Here is a 15,750-nt window from a genome sequence, read left to right as displayed (position 1 = left end):
AACATTTGCTCCCTTGTTTTCCTTAACATGATTCATTGATAATTGTTGAAAAAGTATTTCCTTGTTGTATGGCAGGTTCAATTTAGACCCCTTTGAAAGTTACACTGATGAGCAAATCTGGCAAGCTTTGGAAAGAACATGCTTAACTAAGACTGTGAGTAATTATCAACACCAAAAAAAATTTTTTTAAACAAATGAACTTTTTTGCTTTGGGAGATTTGAGAAGGGTTGCTATGGTCTGACTTATACTGCCTTTCTGGAAGATGCTTTCAGGATAAGCCAAACTATGTCCATATGACAGTGAATGTATAAATAAAGGCTAAATGAGGCAGAATCTACTTCGGCCCCTCTTTCTGGGAGTGGTGCTCAGAGTAACACTTGTATCTTTGTGTGGCAGATATCAAAGCTCCCAGAAAAACTGTTAGCTGAAGTTGTGGAAAATGGTGGAAACTTCTCTGTTGGGGAAAGGCAACTTCTTTGCATAGCTAGAGCCCTCCTGCGCAATTCCAAGGTAAGGAAGGAGCAAAGAAGGACCATAGCATCATAACTAGAGCTAGAAAGGACCTTAAAGTTATCTATTTCAGCCTTCTTAATTTTATAGTTTGAGAAAACCAAACCCCAGAAAGGTTAAGTAACTTGCCAACATGATTTATGTTAGTAGCAAAATCCAGATTCAAATCTAGATTTTTGACTACAAGATTAGCACTCTTCAGAGCAAATACTCCAAATTGTCTTTAGGAAATGGAGCCAAGATGGTAAAGTATCGAGAAGTATGACCAAGCTCTACCCCTCACTTCCAAGCAGATTTAGAAAATGCAACAAACTGAGTACTAATTAGAAAATAAAAAGCAAAACAAAATAGTTTTTATAAATGAACTGAAAAAATAAAGGGGGAAAAACAAGAAGAGAAGATATATGAAGAAATAAACGAAAAGGGAATTAACAGCTTGGCATAAGAAATATAAAACCTTACCCAAATTTCCTGAAAAAGGGAATGGATCAAATAAAAGATAACGATTCAACGAGACTGAAAAAAAAATGGAAGAAAATGTGAAATATCTCATAGAATAAATAACTGAACAAGGTGAAATAATTTAAGCTTCATTGGTCTGCCAGAAAGCCATAACCAAAATAAACAAAAAAACTTAGACATCATATTTCAAGAAACCACAAAAGAAAACTGTTCAGATCTTTTAGAACTAGAGGGCAAAGTGGAAACAGAATCTACTAGCCATCTCCTTAAATAACCCCCTAAATGAAAATTCCAGGAATTCAGTGCTTCTAGGCCAAAAGAAAATATTTTGCAAGTATCCAAGAAGGAAGAATTTAAATACCAAAGAGCCACAGGAAGGAGCCCTCATGATTTAGCAGCCACCAATATCAAGGAGCAGGGAATTTGAAATATAATTTATCCAGAAAGCAAAGAATATGAACTTACATCAAGAATAACTTAACCCGCCAAAATGGATACAATCCTACCAGGGAAAAAATATGAGACTCTAATCAAGCAGAAAACTTCCAAGCATTTCTGATAAAAAGACTTGTGCTACCTAGAAACTTTAAAATGCAAATACAGGAGTCAAGAAAAACATCAAAAAAAGGTTACATGAATGAATAATTACAAGGACTAAGAGGATAAACACTTTACATTATAATGTGGGGAGATGATAGATATATTCCCTCAGGACCCTTCATCATAAGGGACCACAGAAAGAGTTTTATTAGACAGAAGACCTGTGAGTTAAGTTTTTATTATCTTGAAGAATGTAAAGGAAAGGGAAAGAACACTACATTAGGGGAGGAAAAGGGAGAGACGGATGGGGAAAAGTATCTTACATAATTGCGGTGTACAAACTGAAGTTTATACAAACAAGGGAATGTGCAATAATTGTAACTCTTACCTAAACTGAAAGAAGCAGCACAGTTGTATATAGAAAGATTTTTCACTCAACAGGGAAACAGGAAGGAAAGGAAAAGATAAAAGGAAGGGAATAAAAGTGAGGATAGATTAAGGGAGAGATTATCCTAGCAAAACAAATTCTAACTAAGGATGTACAAAAATATTTCTAGGAACTCTTTTTGTGAAAAGTGAAGGGATGTCTATTAATTTGGCAACAGTGGAACAAGCTGTGGTATATAAATGTGATGGAATACTGTTGTGCTATAGAAAATGATAAAAAGGATGATTTCTGAGAAACCTGGAAAGACTTGTATGAATTGATTTAAAGTGAAGCATACAGAAACAGAACAATTTTTGCAATTATAATACTAAAAAGCAAATATCTCTGAAAGACTTGGGAACTTTGATTGTGACTAAGCATGATTCCAGAGGACTAATGATGAGATAAAACATGCCCCTAGCTTCCATAAAGAGGTAATGGATTGAGAGTATGGATTAAGACATTTTTTTGGATTTGGTTAATGGGGCAATTTGTTTTGCTTGACTATACATGTTTGAAAGGAGGATTTTTTTCCGTTGTCATTTTATTGGAGAGGGGAAGAAGAAAAAACTAACTCTTGTTAGTTAAAAAAAATTTTTTAAAAACCATTATTAAGAGATGAAAGAGCTATAAGCCTTCTGAAAAGATATTCACTTTCCAACTTTTTAAGTCTCTTTTAAATGTTATTTTCATCTATGTAATAATTGTTTTCTTTTCTCTTATTTGATCACACATTATGTCTGTACAAGTTCTCCAACCTATATATAGAAAAGTTTTTGATACATTATTTGCCAATAATAACAGTAACTGATTTGGAATTGTTTCATCAATTAATGTTTCATTAGGAATGGGGTTGGTGTGGCAATAGTTAACTTGGAAAAGATGTCATATATGGTGTAGAATTAAAAATAGGTTGTGAATGACCAGACCCAAACAAAAGAGGAGGGGAAATAGTTCAGTAAAGTCAATATATTGATAATATAAAACATCACATGTGAGAGTCTATATCCATAATTCTCTATTTCTGTAATGAAGGGAAGGAGATCAAGGAAGATAGTTTAACAAAAAGAAAAAACAAATTTTTAAAGGAATGACATTTAGGTTGGTTTTAAAGTTGGGTAGATCAACAGGCTAAGAGGAGAAGGGAGCTTACATAGGATACTATTAACAAAAGTACTGAACTGGGATAATATAGGGAATATTGAGGGGACAAAAAAATTCAAGTTAGGCTGCATTACAAAATACACAGAAGAGAATAATATGAAATGAAGTTGGAAATACAGAATGGTGTCAGGTTTTGTCATCTTTGAAGGATGCATGGAAGAGTCTGTACTTTAATCAACAGACAATAAGAAGCTAATGAAGATTTTAGAGCACAAAATTAATATAAAAATCTTTTTACATGGGGATAGTGTAAATTTTTCCTTTTATATAATTTTTGATATATGATAACTATCTTGGGGACATTATAAATCCCAGAGACTTTGTTATGTACTGTTATTGGTTATGTATTGTTAGCTGTAGGTGATGCACTAGATAGGGAACTGTGTCTGGATTTAGAAGATCTGAGTTCAAATTCGGCTTTAGACACATACTAGTTAGATCACCCTAGTTATATCACTTAACTTTTTTATAGTACCTACCACCCAGGGTTTTTGTGACAATCAAATGAGATGATAGTATTTTTAAAGCACTTAGGACAATGCTGCACATAAAAGGTATTTAATAAGTGCTTATTCTCTTTTTCCTTTCCTCAGTCTGAGTTCCAAGTATATTTTCTATTTCTTCATTATTAGATTATATTAATAGATGAAGCTACTGCCTCCATTGATGTGGACACTGACACCCTGATCCAGCACACAATTCGAGAAGCATGCCATGGTTGTACGGTGCTGATCATTGCACATCGTATCACAACTGTCCTGGATTGTGATCGCATCTTAGTCATGGACAATGGAAAGGTACAAAGAACTTCCTGGGATCAAAGAGAGAGAGCAAAACTCATAAGAAAGCAAAAGGGCTTCTCCTCTTTAAGAAAAGCCATGACCCCAGATACTCAATCTTTTACAATATTAGCATCAGAAAGAACCCTAAAAATTAGCCCCCATTTTAAAGATGAAGAAACTGAAATTTATCAGGGAATACTGAGATAACACAGCAAGTTACTGGCAGGGCCAAGATTTGAAACAATATTTACTGACATCCAATATTTTTCCCAACTCACTTTTTTTTTTCTCCTTCCTATTTCCTAGGTATTGGAGTATGACAAACCTGAAGTCTTACAACAGAGACCTAATTCAGCATTTTCAGCTTTGCTGGCAGCAGCACATAAAAACAGAAAGTTAGAGCAATAATGTATGGGAGAACTCCAGGTGGATCTGGAGTTCAGAGATAGAACCAGTTCAACCATTGAGCTCTGAAATCCTCAAACCAAATAGAGATATTGGTATAAATACTCCAATGAATTCAGTTTATCCAGAAATCCAGATCATGTTAGTATTTGAAGATTATGTTAGAGCAAAATGGACACTTTTTTTCATTTTAAAAAATTCAGTACTTTTAAAAAAAACCCACTAGCTAATGAATATTTCTATATATAATATGGAAAAGGAAAGGACTGTACATGAAACTGAATCTCTATGATGTAGAGCTTGCTTTTCTTTTTAAGGATACAATAAACTCAACATCTAACTTTCACACTGCCAATCTGTAATTCCTTCTGGCCTTCTTTCTCTTCTCTTCTAATTTTATGTAGAGGGAGTAGGGGGAAGAGAAGAAAATCCTATCAGCCATTTACTTTTCCTTCCAACTCAACTCCCGGTCCCTCCCAAAAAATGAAGGAGGGAAAAAAACCACAAAAAAACTTTGTAACAGAACAGTGAAACACAAATTTTCAGTTTGGCTAGTATGCTTCATCATCAGTCCTCTACAACAGTGATTAGCCATTGCCTAAGAGAAGCTTTGGTTATATTCTCAAAATGTTGATATGTTGTCTCATTGTTTAAATATCTTTGACCCATAAATTCTTTAGGATTGATTATTTAGTCTCTAAGTACTTTTTTTTAGAGATATGTCAAAAGCAGTCTGTTTAATGATTCATACATAGATTTTTGAAGGAAAATAAAATGATAACATTAACAGTCATCTTGATTATTTTCCATTTATATCAGTCTCCCAAGGAATAGATGATATTGTTTGAATTATTTTCATATTCCTTAGTATTCATTCTTTTTTTTTGAAACAATGTATATTATTTCTTATATGGTTTTCTTTTTTTTAAATTGAAGCTTTTAATTTTCAAAGGGTAATTTTTCACCATCAACTCTTGCAAAATCTTGTATTCCCTTTCCCCCCTCCCCTAGATGGCAAACAATCCAATGTTAAACATGGTAAAAATGTATGAAATCCAATATAGCATACATATTTATACAATTATCTTGTTGCACAAGAAAAATAAGGTAAAAATGAGAGAAAATAAAATTCAAGCAAACAACAAAAAAAGTGAAAATGCTATGTTGTGATCCACGCTCACTTCCCACCTTTCTCTCTCTGGGTATAGATGGTTCTCATCATCACAAGATCATTGGAACTGGCCTGAATCGTCTTAATGTGGAAAAGAGCCACATCCATCAGAATTAATCATCATATAATTTTGCTGTTGCATTCTGCTCATTTCACTTAGTATCAATTCATATAATTCTCCCCAGGTCTCTGAAATCTTCCTGCTGATAATTTCTTATAGAAAATAATATTCCAAAACATTTCACATACTATAACTTATTCAGCCATTCTCCAACTAATTTTTCTAGCTTTTCTCTGAAATTAGGACTTTGTGTTAGACTTAAACTATGTGTGCTAGAGTTTTAATTTTGTGTTAGACTATATACTTGTTTACATTTTAAAATTTATTTAAAATTTTAAATATTATTTCTTTACTTTTAACATTCTTTAAAAAAATATTGAATTCCAGATTCTTTTTTTCCCCTCTCACAACTACCTTACCCACTGAGAAGGCAAACAATTTGATCATCAATTATACATGTGAAATCATATAAAACATATTTTAATATTAACTATATTGTAAAAAAAAACAAAAAAATTTAAAGAAAATGAGAAAATGATACTTTAATTTGCATTCAAAGTTTATTAGTTATCTCTCTAGAAATGGATATTATTTTTTTCATTATCGATCCTTTGGAATTGTCCTATTCCTTGTGTTCCCCATCATATCTTTTATCTCCTCCTTCTCCTCTGTCTCTATTAGGTCATTTGTCAATACAACTGAGTATGTGTGTGTATTCTCCCTTCTTTAAACCAGTTCCATTGAGAGTAAGAATCAAGCATTTCTTGCCACCCCCATTTTCTCCTTCATTATAAAAACTCTTTCTTGCAGAAGATATTTGTCTCATTCAACTTCTCCCCCTTTCCCCAGTGCATTCCTTTTTCTCATCCTTAGATTCTTTTTTTGGAGATCATCCCAACATAATCAACTCATACCAATACTCTCTGTATTTGCAGACTTCTAACTGTTCTAATAACAACAATGTTCTCAGGAGTTATATATTTTCCATATAGGAATATAAGAATATAAACAGTTTAACTCTGTTGAGTCCCTTATGAAATCTCTTTCAAGTTTACCTTTTTATGTTTCTCTTGAGTCTTCTGTTTGAATGTCACATTTTTAATTCAATTTTGATCTTTTCATCAGGAATGCCAAAAAGTCTTCTATTTCATTAAATATCCATTTTTTCTCTCTAAAGGATTATATTCAGCTTGGCTAGATAGGGTATTCTTGGTTATAATCCTAGTTCCTTTGTCTTCTATAATATCATATTCCAAGCACTCTTCTTATTTAATAAGGAAGCTGCTAAATGTTGTGTTATCCTGACTCTACAATAATTAAATTGTTTCTTTCTGGTTCCTTGCAATATTTTCTCTTTGACCTGGGAGCTCTAGAATTTGGTTATAATATTCCTAGAAATTCTAATTTTTAGGGAATTAATTTCTTCAATGAGCTTTTGTATCTCTTTTCATTTGGCCATTTCTGTTTTTTTAAGGAGTTTTTTTTTCTTCATTGAGTGTACCTCCTTTATACACTGGCCCAATTTTGTTTATGTTTTATATTCTCTCTCTCTCTCTCTGCCAAGATATTAATTCTCTCTTTTTTCATAATTTTCTTGGATCACTCTGTTTTCCCAATTTTTCCTCTTACCTGTCTCATTTCTTTCTTTAATTCTAAAGGAATTCCTTTTGGGTTTGGATCTAATTGGCACTTTTCTTTGATACTTTGCTTGTAACTGTTTTTATACTGTTGTCTTCTTCAAGTATGCCTTGGTTTTCCCTTCCACTGTAGAAGCTTTTTATGATTAAGTTTGTTGTCACTGTTGCTTGCTCATTTTCCTTGCTTATTTCTTTACTTTTAAATGTATGTTAAAGTTGGGCTCTGTTACCTGGGCTTGGGGAGGCATTGTACCAAGCTTGAAGATTTTTTTTGTGCTACTGTTTTCAGAGCTAGTTTAGAGTAAGGGTGGTCTATGCTTCCAAGGAAGTCTTATCCTGCAAAACAGTGGTCACTGTTCTAGTCTGCCCTCTTGTTTTACCCATGATGGCTTCTTCTTCCCTTGTCTCCATAAATATTAGTATTCCTCTTGGCCCTGGAACTATGATTGGGGCTCTTGCTTCCTTGGGATTAGCCACAAAAATTCCTTTCCATCCTGGAACTGCAACTGGAACTGGTATGGAACTGGATATGAGAAAAGAGCTGCTAATCAGTGTCAGCTATACCCAATGCTAGCAAAAGCTTCCCTGTAATCTCTTTCTGACCAGTTGTCCAACTTCTTTGTCATCTCTGGGCTGAGAGCTCCCAAAGCTGTTGCAGCTGGTGGTCTGCTACCTCTAAGGCCCCACCACTTCCAAGCTCACTCCCTTAATTCCAAGTCTATGTAATCCTGTATTATAGACCTCTTCTATAGACCCCCTAAGTTGTCTTAGGCTGAAAAAAATCTCTCTTTCTCTGATCTTTTGGTGGCTCTGCTGCTTTAAAATTTAAGTTGAGATGATATTTTGAAGTTGTTGGGAGAGTTAACTAGATCTCTACTCTGCCATCTTCCTGTTTCATACTACACACTTCCAGTGGGAATGTTGGGGCTTCGTGTGATATGATCTATATTATCTGAGGTCTTGACACTACTTTCTTTGAAGACTATGTGTAGAGGACCACAGATATTGGGGAACTCTGAGAAAAGTATACTTGAAGCAAAGGTACTTATAGCAGGGTGTTAACTCAGTGGGATTGATGAGCTGATGGTTCTCTAGTTCCCATATACTTGTGTGTTGTAATGATGTTATCATACTGAGGTATTTAAGGGCTGAGCGGACTGGAAATGAGATATTCCATCTTTGACCATCCTCCTGGTGGCTCTCCTACCTACTTCACTCCTCCAGAAAGCTAGCCAGGACATTACAACTATGTATTCTTCAAAAATCTCAGTAGTGGTTCAGACCAGGGAGCTGTAAACTTTTAGTATTCTCTATGTCATTTGATTTAATGATCTGATTATTGCCTTCATGGTTTGGACTCTTTAGGATCTCAGACCCAGTGTGATCCTGAGCAGCCCAGTAGAAAGCTGGTATCCCCAGTACCTGACAACTAGCTGGAAGACTCTGAGGGTTTAGAGTAGTAAAACTTCAAACATTTCCTTGGTCTGTATGAGTTCTCAGCTGTACAAGTTACTCAGATGCAACTCTAAATCCAAGTCTATAGGATGACCTAGTAATAATAAAGCAGCTGACTTGCTCTTGTTCCTTTTCCCTGCCCTATATTATAGCCATAGGACCATAGGACCTTTAAAAAAGGGTCTGGGCCTTCCTCCCTAAATAAAACTTTTCCTAAGAAACTACAGGTCTTGAATTATCTCATCTGATCTAGTCTGGAAAAATTAACCACTGTAGTTTCTGATTGGATTTCTCCTACACCATTCAGTCTGATACTGTTTACTGATCTTTAATGAAATTGGTTTGCAAGAAAGATAGGCTGAACTTCCACCTCTTCCTCTACTGAGCTTGCTAGTCTAGTATTGGCACATTTTCATAATACAAGTCTTCCTTGTGGGAATGAAGTACTATAAAGATAGGGAAATTAGAAGCACTTTAATGTGAATATGGCCTATTAGGTCAAATAAATAAGAATGACTCCTGTTTCAATATTGCTTTAAGCTTTACAAAGCACTTTCCTCACAAAAATCTGTGAGGTAGTATGTATAAAACTGGAAGGGACAAGGGACCACACAGTTCATCTAACCTAGCCCCTTCAATTTTAGAAATGAGGTTGAGATTTTTCCATAGTAGTTCTCTAGATACTCTAATATCTTTCTTTAACCTTTGCCTAGCTAACCTGGCTGCACAATTTGCATTTTTAGTAAACACTAGAGATTACATTATAAATTCACATTCCCTTATTTCTACAGTTGCAAAGCATTAATCAAACCCAAACCCATTTCTGTATTTTTGGATAGGTCCTGTGATCATTTATTTTGTCATGAGCTAGAACTGTAAAATCATTCAGCAAGTATTTATGGAGTGCTCACCATATGCTCGCAGCACTAGTTAGATTTCAATGTTAAATTATTAATAGATGACACCAACAAGTTAAATGAAGATTAGTATTTTTGGTTGCTTTTTACAAAGAATTCTATGGAAGAATTGGTGGATTGTTTTTCCCACTAATCACATACCTTATTAACCATCCCAGTATAAGTACTATCATTTAATAAATATTAAATGCCTATTAAAGTGCAAGATACTGTACTAAGCACCAGCAATACAAAGATGAAAACTATGTTTTCTATCCACAGAAAGTTTACATTTTAAGTAGGGAAATATAAGCATAACTGTGAAGCTCTGCATAGTAAGTCTAACTGTGGGATTCTTTTGGGAAGAAGGTAAGGATGGCAGAGAAATCAATGTTTGTATCCATTATGTGCAAAAATACTAGGAACATAAAGATTAAAAATGGTTCAGTTCTTGCTCTCAAAGAACATTCAATCTACTTGAGGATGGCATAAAGTTGGGGAGACATTAAGTACACAAAACAAGTCTAAGAAGAGGTAGAATACAATGAGACCAATGGAAATATGAGAAATAAAGGACTCAAAGAAAATTTGAAGAAGAGAATGGGTGTACAGATTTAGAAGTGGGGATCATTTATTTCAAACCCCTCATTTTACAAATGATGAAACTAAGCCTTAACAAAGGCAAATAATGGGCCACTGTCACCGAAGTAATAATTAACTAGCCAGGAAGAAGGTATCATGTGAACTTAGACTTGAAAGGTAAAGCCTGGTCTGTCCAAATATTCCAACTTGGGAGAAAGCAAGATGAGATCAATAGTTGAATTTGGCTGGAATATAATTACAACATAAACAGCAACAAGAATACCAGTTAGAATTTATATCATATCTTAAAGTTAGCAAAGCACTTTGTAAATATCACCTCACTTTATCCACACAACAACCCTGAATGAAGGCCTTATTATTCTCCCTATTTCACAAATGAAGCAGACAGAATAAAGTGACTTGGCCAGGATCACATAGTTAATAAGTATCTAAGGACAGATTTTAACTCAGTACATGCAGACTCTTGAGTAAAGCACTCTATATACACAGTATCAACAAGCTACCTTATTTAGGTGAATAAAAATGATAGAGGCTGAAGGAGATTGCACAGTGAGAAGAAACAATTCTAAAATATTTAGGTTCTAAAGGATTGAACTGGGTTTAATGAAATTGGTGAGAATTAAAAAAAGAATAAAATCTTGAATTTATAAAATTCACAATGTCAGGACCAGGAAGGAGATTTATGAGTTTTGATATTTCTGGGAGCCACAGGTAAAACTGATTAGAAATATTCATAAGTTACTTGATTATTTCATTGAAACTCTGAAAACCACTGAAACCAATATAAAAAAGTCCAGCATTGACACCCAAGAAGAGATATGCACAAGACTCTCACATCTTGAGTTCTGATTTGACAGGTTCCAGTACCCTATTTCTTGGGGAAACTTTTTGACACTCTCACAAGCTGAATCTGCTGCAGTTTCCTTTTCTTTAATTTGACCACCAGATGTCAGAATAACTTTAAAAATGAGGCACAGCCAGAGCCTGATTTCCAGCCTGACTGTTCTGCTAAATCTCCCAGAAGTGAGCATGGAAGACGTGTGTGTGTGTGTGTGTGTGTGTGTGTGTGTGTGTGTGTGTGTGTGTATGTGTTCAGCCCCAGGTATTCAGTTCTCTCCTTAATCTCTGATGCCCCCCCCCCTCCCCAACACACGCACAATGACATGCCAATTGTCTCTAAGACTTAGAAGCAGCATTCCTCAAACTAACTTGGCCCCAGAATACTTGAAACAATAGGATGTGGATATGTAAAGTCTTAAAGCCCATCCCTTTTATTTAATAGATGAAGAAACTGAGGTTTGGAGAGGAGGAGGGACTTAAAATACTATATAGCAACAGGTAAGAGCCTGAGCTGGTGTGTTTGATCCCAAACCTTGTGAAGCCAAATTCAGTTCTCTTTCCATTAAGTTCTCTGATGGAACTTTTTTTTTTAAATAATATTATCCCTTGTATTCATTTTTCCAAATTATCTCTCCCCTTCCTCTACTCCCTCCCCCCGATGACAGGCAATCCCATACATTTTACATGTGTTACAGTATAACCTAGATACAATATATGTGTGTAAATACCATTTTCTTGTTGCACAATAAGCATTAGATTCCGAAGGTATAAATAACCTGGGCAGACAGATATTAGTGCTAACAATTTACATTCACTTCCCAGTGTTCCTTCTCTGGGTGTAGTTGTTTCTGTCCATCATTGATCAGCTGGAAGTGAGTTGGATCTTCTCTATGTTGAAGATATCCACTTCCATCAGAATACATCTTCATACAGCATTGAAGTGTACAGAGATCTTCTGGTTCTATTCATTTCACTCAGCATCTGATGGAACTTTTTCAACTGTTGCTCCAAGGCTTCTTAGGGGTGTGAAATACCTGTAAAATACTGGGAAAGTTATGGAGAAAACCATAGGAAAAGAATACTGGATTTGGAGTAAAAGGATCTAGATTCAAATACTGACTTGTCACTATCTTTATGACTTTGGGCAAATCATTTAATCTCCCTGGATAGGGTTTTTTTTTTTTTTTTAAATAGAATGAGAGAGTTGCCTTCTACCAGCTTTTCCAGCTTTAGGTTTGCTATTTGGTGCAGTGAACAGAGTACCAATTCTGAAGTATGGAGACACTGACTTCAAATCCACCCTCAGACACTTAACGTTTATTAACTGCTCCAGTTGATCAACAGTGGACAGAAACAGCTACACCCATAGAAGGAACACTGGGAATTGAGTGTAAACTGTTTGCACTACTGTCTTTCTATCCAGGTTACTTATACCTTCGGAATCCAATTCTTACTGTGCAACAAGAAATTTGGTTTTACACATATATATTGTATCTAGGATATACTGTAACACATTTATTATATATGGGATTGCTGTCATCTAGGGGAGGGAGTAGAGTGAGGGAGAGGAAAATTTGGAAAAGTGAATACAAGAAATAATGTTGTAAAAATTACCCATGCTTATGTACTGGCAAAAAAATTATAATTATAAAATTAGTAAATTAAAAAAACACTTATTAACTGTGTGATCCTAGGCAAGTCACTCAACTCCAATTGCTTCATTAAAAAATTCCAATCCTATGCTTAAAAATCCTAATTCAACATTTAATTATTTTTAAGGAAAATATTTCTAACTCTAAAATTTTCTCACCCAATTCGTCTTCACATCATGTAATATACCATAATTTCTTCAGAACATAAAAATAAAGAAAATATTGTCTTGGAGGATTATTCCTGGTAAAGTAAGGGGATAGCAGGATTTGAGAGCAAATTAAGAGAGAAAGCAAGAAAGAATTTGCATTTTATCCTCAATCTGAAACTAATATAACAAATATTTAATGGAGTTTCAGGCATCTGCCAGCAGATAGAGGTGATTATTTTTCTCCTAGGACATTAGAACCTTCCTAGCACCCTCTGAAATCACCTCATAAATAAAGGTTAAGAAACCCTATCATAGGCGATCACTCCAATTACATGTAAGGCTAGCCCTATTCCCTAATTCATAGTTGTAGACTAAGAGTTGTTTAAATCTGAACTCCCTTGCTCTGTTGGCAAAGCAGCTCGAAAATTAGGGATGAAGGGATTCACATGTTAAAGAATCACAACAGGATACCCTCTGAGCTAAACAGTTTTAGGCTGAATACACAAAAGGATTCACTCATTCTGAAGCAAAGTAAGGAGCAGCACTACTGGAACAATCCTGGTGGTCTGGGCAAAATCCATTATCTAATACATGCTAAACTGTGAATCAGTTATTTCTCTAACACAGCCCAACTCAGAAGTGCTAGCTATTCTGTCTCACTCAAACATTTCCATACTTATAAGAGCAGATGAAGACAATGGGATTTCTAAAGAACTCATAGAAACAGTTTTAAAATGAGCATTCACTGGGTGAGTGGGAGCAAAAATGTATATTTCAAAGAATAAAACAAAAGGAAAATGATTCTTAGCATGGGGACAAACAGTATACTTTGCAACAGCCCCTAAAGTCTTCCTGTGTTGCTAAAAAAAAAAAGAAAAACATTATGCAATCATTTAATGAACTAATTAAGTGTTTCTGAGAGGCAAGACTAACATTCAGGGCCCACCACAATCTAGTCTTATTAGAATACTATTATTATCAACAGTTCACACCTTGTGATAATAGAATGAAAGTTAGGGAGAGAGTCACTCACTGTATAACAATTGGATCAGAAGTCAAATTTCCTTATTCATAACTCAAGGAGGATGGTCACCTCTTTCTCTATTTGCTATTAGTTCATTTTCTTATTCATTCTCATTCATTCTTATCCATTCATTCAAATTCTAAAAGAATTAAAAAGTGTGTTTTGATTTTTCCAATTAGTTATTAAAATTGTAATATCTTTATTAGTCAGTTTGGAGCCCTATATTAGTTTATTAAATATTGTTTAACAAACTGAAGAAACTTCTTTTCCCTCTATAAGCTTTTGACCATATTTTCTATATGTCAAATCTATTAATATCTTAAGCTTAAAGGAATAAGTGTACTGACTATGCTATTTATTATCATGGTAATCAACAATACAACAAAGATATACATATCATATTAATATATTTGAAGTCATTAAATGAATAAGTATTTGCTGAACAAAGCACAAAAAGTCACCTTTAACTACAACTACTTCTCAATTCTGTAAACATCAAACCACACAATTCCATCATCTCAAGATTCTGATAAAAAAAAAAATCTCTTTTCAAGAATTCTCTTCAATTACTGTCCCCTCCCATAAAATAGACAAGCTGAGTTCTGTCAGAAAATAAGTCCTCTTAGTTCTTTTACTTTATATTCTCTTCAGCCATCACAGATAACCATTTCCCCAGAACAGCAGTTAAACTAACTTTCTTTCTCTTCTCTTCCTTCCTTCCTTTCTTTTTCTCCCTCCCCTCCCCCTCTCCTTCTCCCTCTCTCCCTCCCTCTCCCTCTCCCTCTCCCTCTCCCTCTCCCTCTCCCTCTCTCCCCCTCCCTCTTCCTCTCACTCTCCCTCTCTCTGGCAATTGGGATTAAGTGACTTGCCCAGGGTTACAAAGCTAGGAAGTATTCAAATTTTCAGTCTTCACAGATTCCTAGTTGAATGACAGTTAAGCTATCACTTGTACTCAATAAACATTTATTAAGCACTTACAATATTGCAGGCACTAGACTAAGTGGCAGCAAACAAAGAAAGGCAAAAGATAGTCCTTATTTTCAAGGAATTCATAGTCTAATGTGAGACAACTATCAAACTATATATGTATATATATATATATATATGTATATATAAACATGCTATTATCAGGATAAATAGGAAGTAATCAATAGGAGTTAAGGTGATCAGGAAAGGTTTCATATAGAAAATGAGATTTTAGCTGGGACTTGAAGGAAGAGGAAGCAAAAATGAGAGCATTCTATGGACTTGGGGACTGCTAGTGAAAATGTCAGGAAAAAAATGTCTTGTTTTAGACAAGGTAGGATGGGGCATAAAATGTAAGAAAACCAAAAAGGGAAGGAGTACATGTTAGGAAGGCTTTGAAAACCAAAAAGAGGATTTTGTATTTGATCTTGGAGGTCATAAGGAATCATAGTCGTTTAGACAGGTTAGTAGTAAGGGAGAGTAAGATCAGAAATCACTTGAAGAAAACACAGGGATAAGGTGGTGGCAGATCAACCAGCTGGCTGTCGTAGTGTAGGTGTGAGATAATAGAGGTTTGCCACAAGAGTAAAGAGGGCATACGCTAGAGATGTTTTTAAGGTAAAAGCAACACAACCTGGGAAACAGATGGCTACAGGAAATAAGAGTGAGTAAAAGATAACACCTATGTTGCAAGCCTGTTTCACTTGAAGAATGATGCACTAATTGGGAAAAAGTAACTGGGAAATTAGGAAGAGGAGAGCCACTGAGAGAGAAAGAGTGATTTTGGTTTTACAAATTTAGCTTAAGTTATTTATGGAACACCTAGGTCAGAGATTTTATTGACTTAAAACACTGTAACTGTATCTTTGTTCTCTGTGGGAGACGCTATTGAAGCTGCTATTACATAATAATCTCACTACTGGATATGTACCCCAAAGGACAGAAAGGTCCAATATACCAAAATATTCCATAGCTATCCTACTTCTCATATATACTAGCTATATG

The 15,750-nt window shown here is 34.9% G+C and overlaps 1 protein-coding gene across 3 annotated transcripts in view; it reads left to right on the top strand.

Moving 5' to 3' along the window:
• Window positions 1-4,635, top strand: part of ABCC11 (ATP binding cassette subfamily C member 11) — an 82,083-nt gene extending 77,448 nt beyond the window's left edge. For all 3 annotated transcript variants that reach the window (XM_074293323.1, XM_074293320.1, XM_074293321.1), the window contains exons 26-29: window positions 76-154; window positions 398-511; window positions 3,737-3,901; window positions 4,193-4,635. In XM_074293323.1, the coding sequence (XP_074149424.1) occupies window positions 76-154; window positions 398-511; window positions 3,737-3,901; window positions 4,193-4,294 (460 nt within the window). In that variant the 3' untranslated portion in view covers window positions 4,295-4,635. The remainder of the gene's footprint in view (window positions 1-75; window positions 155-397; window positions 512-3,736; window positions 3,902-4,192) is intronic.
• Window positions 4,636-15,750: the final 11,115 nt, after the last annotated feature.

Source organism: Sminthopsis crassicaudata, chromosome 2, assembly GCF_048593235.1.
Source record: "Sminthopsis crassicaudata isolate SCR6 chromosome 2, ASM4859323v1, whole genome shotgun sequence".
Taxonomy (NCBI): Eukaryota; Metazoa; Chordata; class Mammalia; order Dasyuromorphia; family Dasyuridae; genus Sminthopsis; species Sminthopsis crassicaudata.
Note: the sequence above shows the minus strand (reverse complement) of the source record. Positions and strands in the feature narration are given on the sequence as shown.